This window comes from Chinchilla lanigera, unplaced genomic scaffold (assembly GCF_000276665.1).
Source record: "Chinchilla lanigera isolate Chin_1 unplaced genomic scaffold, ChiLan1.0 scaffold00051, whole genome shotgun sequence".
In the NCBI taxonomy this organism is placed as follows: Eukaryota; Metazoa; Chordata; class Mammalia; order Rodentia; family Chinchillidae; genus Chinchilla; species Chinchilla lanigera.
In genome coordinates, this window is record NW_004955452.1 from 13837278 (window position 1) to 13843628 (window position 6351).

The window sequence follows — 6351 nt, forward strand, 5'->3', positions numbered from 1 at the left end:
ACCCCACGCGAGGCCGCGGGCCCATCCCGCCGAGCCGAGGCCCGCGCGGCGCTCGGCGGGAGCTGCAGTACGTCCACCCCGCGCCCAGCTCCGCGCGACCCAGTCCCACCCCTCGGTGCGGCTCTGCAGACCCGGAAGGGAGCGTGGGCGTAAACTCACTTCCGAACCCACCTCGCCTGTCATGATGCCCGTCTCCCCTGCGTTCTGCTCGGGGTGAAGCTGTCTTCGGCTCCCCCTGTTTCAGGGGAGCTACTCCTCCCTTCTCTACCCGGGCGGGCAGCGCAGTTCGAGCTTTCGCGCCCAGCCGGAATGGAGGCTCCACCCTCCATGATTTGCACCAATCCAGAGGAGGCTTTCCAGATGAGACCCCGCCCCAATGCGTCCCACCAATCACGAAGCGCCTTCGGCCGGCGCACCTAATACACTCCTGGTTGGTTTGGCGGGTCCGGAAGTCTTGTCAACTGAATCCTGGGGGATGTTGGAGGTGTCTTTGACATTTGACCTTTGCCATAGTTTGAATGATCGCACCGAGGGCAATTTAAGGAGTGAGTGATCCGAGCTGAAATAATCTGGGAATAGTCCTGGGCACCCGTCTTTTTCTGAGAGACTCCGAGGCCCCCGTGGAGATTATCTCCACTAACTCCATACCTGGACCATCAAGATCCTGTTTTCTTCTATTTGTACATAACACTCACAAAGTTTTGCACGCTGCTCAGGTACCAAAGAATGTCCTTGGATAATCTTAATACATTTAGTGTATCTAGGATTAATTTGAAGTGACAGAAAGTATTCACTAAAATGAAAGCTTTGGAGTAAGACTTTACCTTCCCAGTTTTGCCGCTATGTAGGTTATTATTTTTATCTCTCTGGGGCAGTTCTGTGTCCTTTATTTTCCCTAGTTTGTATCCAGGCAGGGCTGATCTCTCTGAACTCTTTTATCCGCCTCTTTTACTCTCTTCCCCTCTGGCTTGTTGGGTCAGGGAACTGTAAGTCCCTTTTCAAGGTTATTGTAAGGAAGTGGTCAGGGAACACGAGGAAAGAGGTCAGAGTATTTGCTGCCCCGCTTTGTCCCCCATGGCCATATCCACGGATGGAGTGACCAACTCGGCCCCATTTCCCACAGGACTTCCAATTTCAGCAGCGAAAGTCCTATAAACCCTGGGAGCCTCCTTAGTCATAGGCCTACTGGATGATTGGCACGCTGTTCCTCCCCTTCCAAGTTTCCAGCTTTAGCTGAGTTCAGATAAAAACTCCTGCACTCTCCTTCATTTGTGCACTCTCTCACCACCTCTCAACCCACTCCTTCCCCACCAAGATCCCATCACCTGGGGATCTTGGACTAGGAATGTAGCTCAGGGATCGAGCATTTGCCTAGCATGCATGAGGCCCTGGGATTCGATCTCCAGCACTGCAAAAAATAAACCTTTAAATTAAAAATAAAACCTATTCTCCTATCTTAGTCGAGCCACCTTTGCATTACTATTAACACCTACACTGGTGATTCCTAAATATGCATAGGTAGTGACCCTCACTTGGAGGCCCAACATTTATTAGGCACTTATTTTATGACAGAAATAGTGCCAGAATTTTATAATTAGTATCTTATTTAATTTTCAGAGTAAACCTGTAAGGTTAATAGTATGGTTATTTCCATTTTAGCAGATGAAAAAAAAAAAAAAAAACCCAACAGATTTTTAAAGACTAGTAACCGGTGGGGCCCATTTTCATACTCTGTTTTACATGACTTCTGTGCTCATTCCTCTTAGAATTTCTCTGACAACACTTAATTTCGCCTAAAAATAAAGTTTTATCTATTTGTCTATTGTTTCTGGAAGAAGACAGGCACTTTGGCCTTTTTTTTTTTTTTTACTACTGTATATTCACTGTCTAGATAGTCGTTCTCCAAGATGAGCATGCGTCAGAATGATCTGAAAAAGTGGTAAAAAGACATATTGCTGGATGCCAGGCTCATCATTTCTGATTCAGCATGTCTGAGATGGGCTCCAAGGATGTGTATTTCTACACATCCCAGGAAATGTTGATCTGGAGACTGCACTTGGAGAATCAAGGGCTTGAAAACAACCTTGTCTTGGGGGCTGGGGGTATAGCTCAGCGGCACAAGCACCTACCTGGCAAGCACAAGGTCCTGAGTTCAATTCCTGGTACCAAAAAAAAAAGGAAAACAACCTTGTCTTATGGCAGGAAAAATAATAAAGATTTGCTGAACTGATTAATTATTGATATACTAAGATATATTAATATAATACATTATAATTATATGTTAATATAAATATAATTATATGTTAACATATATAATATGCTGTATATTGTAGATATAATATCTATTATATAATGTATAATAGATATTATATTAATTATATTATTCTTCTCAAACTCTCTCTGAAAACAAATAATATGCCTTTTGTTCATATTTTCATATCTTTAAGGTACAGCTCTTCACTCACTCCCTAGAGAAGCTAAGAGAGGAAGCTCTAATTTGAATGATAAGTAGAAAGGGGTGAGCTAGATAAGGAACACCTTTTACGAACTTTCATTGTAGTAAAATATACATAATATAAAATTTGCCATCTTAACCATTTTATTTTATTTTATTTTAGGAGCTAGGAATTGAACCCGGGCCTTACATATTGTCTTAGTTACTTTTCTCTCATTGCTGAGACAAAATACCTGACACCCAGAATTAAGGAAGGAAAGGTTTATTTAGCTCACAGTCTGTGGAGGTTTCAGTCCATACTTGGCTGGCTCCAAGGCAGAGTGGCACACGACAGAGGGCAACAGTTCATGGCAGTGGAAGACAGCAAAAGCAGCAAGAATCAAGAAGAGCAAAGGGGATGAGCAGAGGCAAGCAGCCTCTTTCCCTCCCTTAGATTGTCTGACACTACCCGCCCCAGGGCAGGCACAGCATTCACATCCATAATTCCAACATTGGACCATGAATCAGATCATAAACTCTAGAAGCTTGTCCCATGACTGCATGAGGATTTGGGGGGTCATGAAGACACAAACCATAACACATATGCTAGGCAAGTACCCTCTCACTGAGCTACATCCATGCCCTTATTTATGTAGGTTTTTGAAATTTTTTTTTGTCTTTTTTGAGACAGGGTCTTGCTATGCAGTTCAGGCTGGACTTGAGCGCACTTTGTAGCCCAGGCTGGTCTCGAACTTGCAACGATCCTCCTGCCTCAGTCTCCTGAGTGCTGGGATTATAGGTGTGCCACACCACGCCTGGCCAGTTTTTGAATTTTTTGAGGCAGGGTCACCTTATGTCATACTACATAGTCCAGGCTGTGCTTGAACCTGTGATCCTCCTACCTCAGCCTCACAAGGAGCCAAGGTTTTAAGTGTGTGCCACCACACCTGGCTGGAAACCCTTAATTCTATACATTAACTTGTGCCAAGGTAGAGTGAATCTGTGCTTGGAATTAGCATTCTCAGTTTTGGTGAATGCCAACATAGTTCCTCACTAACCAACACAGAAACTTGGACGCCACTCTGGGCTCCTCTGCTCCTGCCCCTCAAGGTGAGTCACACAAGCCTGGTTTATGAGTGGACACATGGCAACAAGGGAGAGAACTGCAGTGTCCACTCTGCAAGATTATCTTGATCTGTTCCGTATATGGCTTTGTGGAGTGCAGTGGGCCTTTTATTTCCTCAAAGCCTTGTTTTCCTCATTCACAACTAGGAAATGTTGGATCGGACTTCGGCTCCAAATGCCTTTGGGCTGGGGGTGTAGCTAAGCGGTAGTATGCTTGTCTAGAATGCTCAAGGCCTTGGGGTTTTGTTTTGTTTTGTTTTTCTTTTTTGAGACAGGGTCTCACTATGTGGTTCAGTCTGGCCTTGAACTCACTTTGTAGCCCAGGCTGGCCTCTAACTCACAGCAATCCTCCTGTCTCAGCCTCCTAAGTGCTGGAATTACAGGCATGTGCCACCACTCCTGGCCTGAGGCCTTGGGTTTAATCACCAGCAGCACCAAAAAAAGGAAAAGAAGTCAAATGGGTTTAATTTGCCAAGACCTGGAAATGTAACAGTACTTCACACAAAATACTTTGCAACACTGACCCTCTTGATCTTGCTATATAAATTAAGAGATATCTTCACTAACATTGCACAAAATCAATATTTAAAATCAATTCTGAAGCTTGTCAGTTGCTGTTGCTGTCTTCTGCCTGCCAAGAACTGTTTCTCCTCTGTAATGCCCCTCTGCCATGCCTTGGAGCCAGCTGCCTATGGACTGAAACCTCTAAACACTGTGAGTTGCCAGGCATGGTGGCGCACCCCTGTAATCCCAGCACCCAGGAGGCTGAGGCAAGAGGATCGTTGTGAGTTTGAGACCAGCCTGGGCTACAAAGTGAGCTCAAGGCCAGCCTGAGCTGTATATTGAGAACCTGTCTCAAAAAGACAATAAATAAATAAATAAATAAATAAATAAATAAATAAATAAACACTGTGAGCTAAGTAAACTTTTCCTCTTTTAATTGTGATTGTTAAGGAGCTAGGGATTTAGCTCAGCGGCACAGCACCTGCCTGGCAAGCACAAGGTCGTGAGTTCAATTCCCAGTACCAGAAAAAAACCAAAACAAAAAAAGACAATCTATGAGTGTTAGGTATTTTGTCTCAGCAATGAGAAAAGTAACTAAGACAATAGCTGAATCTTTTGAAATAATAAACATGGCATATTGTGATAGTTAACTGACTGTGTCAATTTCAGTAAGAAATACCCAACTAAATTCGATCAGCACAGTTCTGGGTGTGGCTGAGAGGATTTACTAAAGACAGAAGCCCCACCCAGGGTGTGAGTGACACCAACCAATCGGCTTGCTATCTGAATGGAGTAAAAGGGGAAACAAAGAAGGAAGACTTACTTCTGTTTCTTCAGAGGAGCTCTGCTCTTCACCTTCATCTTGGACATCATCTCCTGGCTTCCAGCACACTCTTCAGTCTTCAAGTGCCGACACTTTGGCCTCCTGATGAGGACTTGGTCAGGACACTCAGTGAGCTCTAAGTCTTCAGCTGGACCCTGTGGATCTCCAGGCAGTCCTTTGCGCTTTTCCACATCTGACTCTGTGACCGGCCATTTTTTGGTGACAGGTGGATACTGTAGATGGGCGTTTTGTAGTCAGCTGCCCCTTCTGCTACCCCAGTGTCATTCAGCTTCATGCCTCTGTGCAGAGGCAGCTGGCAAATCAGGGAGGTGGTGCAGGGACAGCTCTAGAGGAAAAGGATTTCTTGAGACTGTGGAAGGAAGGGAGCTGCAGAGTGTGAACCGCCCAGTATTCCCCAAGGGACTGGTCATCCCGTTAATCCAGGATGGCTACTGCAGGTAGCCCTTGGCCCAGACCCCTGGGCCATTCACAGAGGGCACTGTCCCAGGCTGAGAAGGAGCTCTATGAGGAAACCAAGATGTCTCTAAAGGAGAGAGGTAATAATGCGAGTGTTGGCCCCATGCTCGCTATCTCCATGATCCAGAAAGGATGCACCCTCAATGGGAAAATGGTAGACAGTGAACCCTGGTTGACAGTGCCAGAGGCTGATTATGAGGCAGTCTCTTTACAGGCTTACGGGCTGGTGGGCTGGCGGTGCTGCAGGGCATGAGCTGGAAATCTGGTGAGGCCATTGGCTGAATTTTGAATCAAGTGGTGCTGCCATGTGTAAACTCTTAGGCCCAAGGAATTAGGGCTGGGTGTCAACCTGACCAAGGCCCAGGCCTTGCCTCCAGTGGCTACTACAGCCCACCAAAGCCAGATGGGGAGCAAGAGAAGGATAAGGAAGACCAAACTGAAGGGCTAGTGTCTGGAGGCGCTGTGGTGGTCCTTTCTGGCCCTCATTGACACTTCTATGGGAAGGTGGAAGGCCTTGATCCTGACAATGTTCAGGCCATGTTTCATCTAGCAGTGGACTCTTAGTCACTCTTAGTGACTACTGCCTGCAACCCGTGTCCCAGCAGGAGTTTGATGAGCATTCCTTGTACTCTATCCAGGTGAGCAGAATTTGCTCCGGGCAAACACAATGGAACAGCCCTATCATGGAAGGCCCGCCAGAGTGAAGACCAGCATGGCCAGCAGCAGGACTCCGAGAGGAAGTAGCAAGTCCAGACAGACGGGATGGGCCTGCAGCCAAGAGAAAGAAAGCAGCCAACAGGAATCAGCACTGGCTGCACAGGGATCTGCGTGTGCAGTTCCTGGACAAGCTGCACAAGGATGACCAGTATTACAACACCAAGATGAGGACTGAAGATGTCCTGAGCCCTGATGCACGTATGTGCAGGGAAGATGTTTGGAGACCCCGCTTCCCAAAGTTGAGGTTGAGTGTGTGATGCTGGTGCTGGGG

General features: G+C 46.4%; 1 protein-coding gene and 1 pseudogene across 2 annotated transcripts in view; one reads left to right on the forward strand and one right to left on the reverse strand.

The window, feature by feature from the left end:
* Clspn (claspin) overlaps positions 1–5110 on the reverse strand; it is a 41315-nt gene extending 36205 nt beyond the window's left edge. The window contains exon 1 of one of the 2 annotated variants that reach the window (XM_013519609.1): positions 4887–5110. Coding sequence is in view for 1 of the 2 variants with exons in the window: in XM_013519608.1 (XP_013375062.1) it covers positions 172–183 (12 nt within the window). In the remaining variant the exon portion in view is untranslated. Of the gene's footprint in view, positions 1–171; positions 310–4886 lie in introns of those variants that run through there. The other variant, XM_013519608.1, reaches the window with a different exon arrangement.
* Positions 5110–6067, forward strand: LOC102023553 (annotated as a pseudogene).
* The last annotated feature ends 284 nt before the right edge of the window (positions 6068–6351 follow it).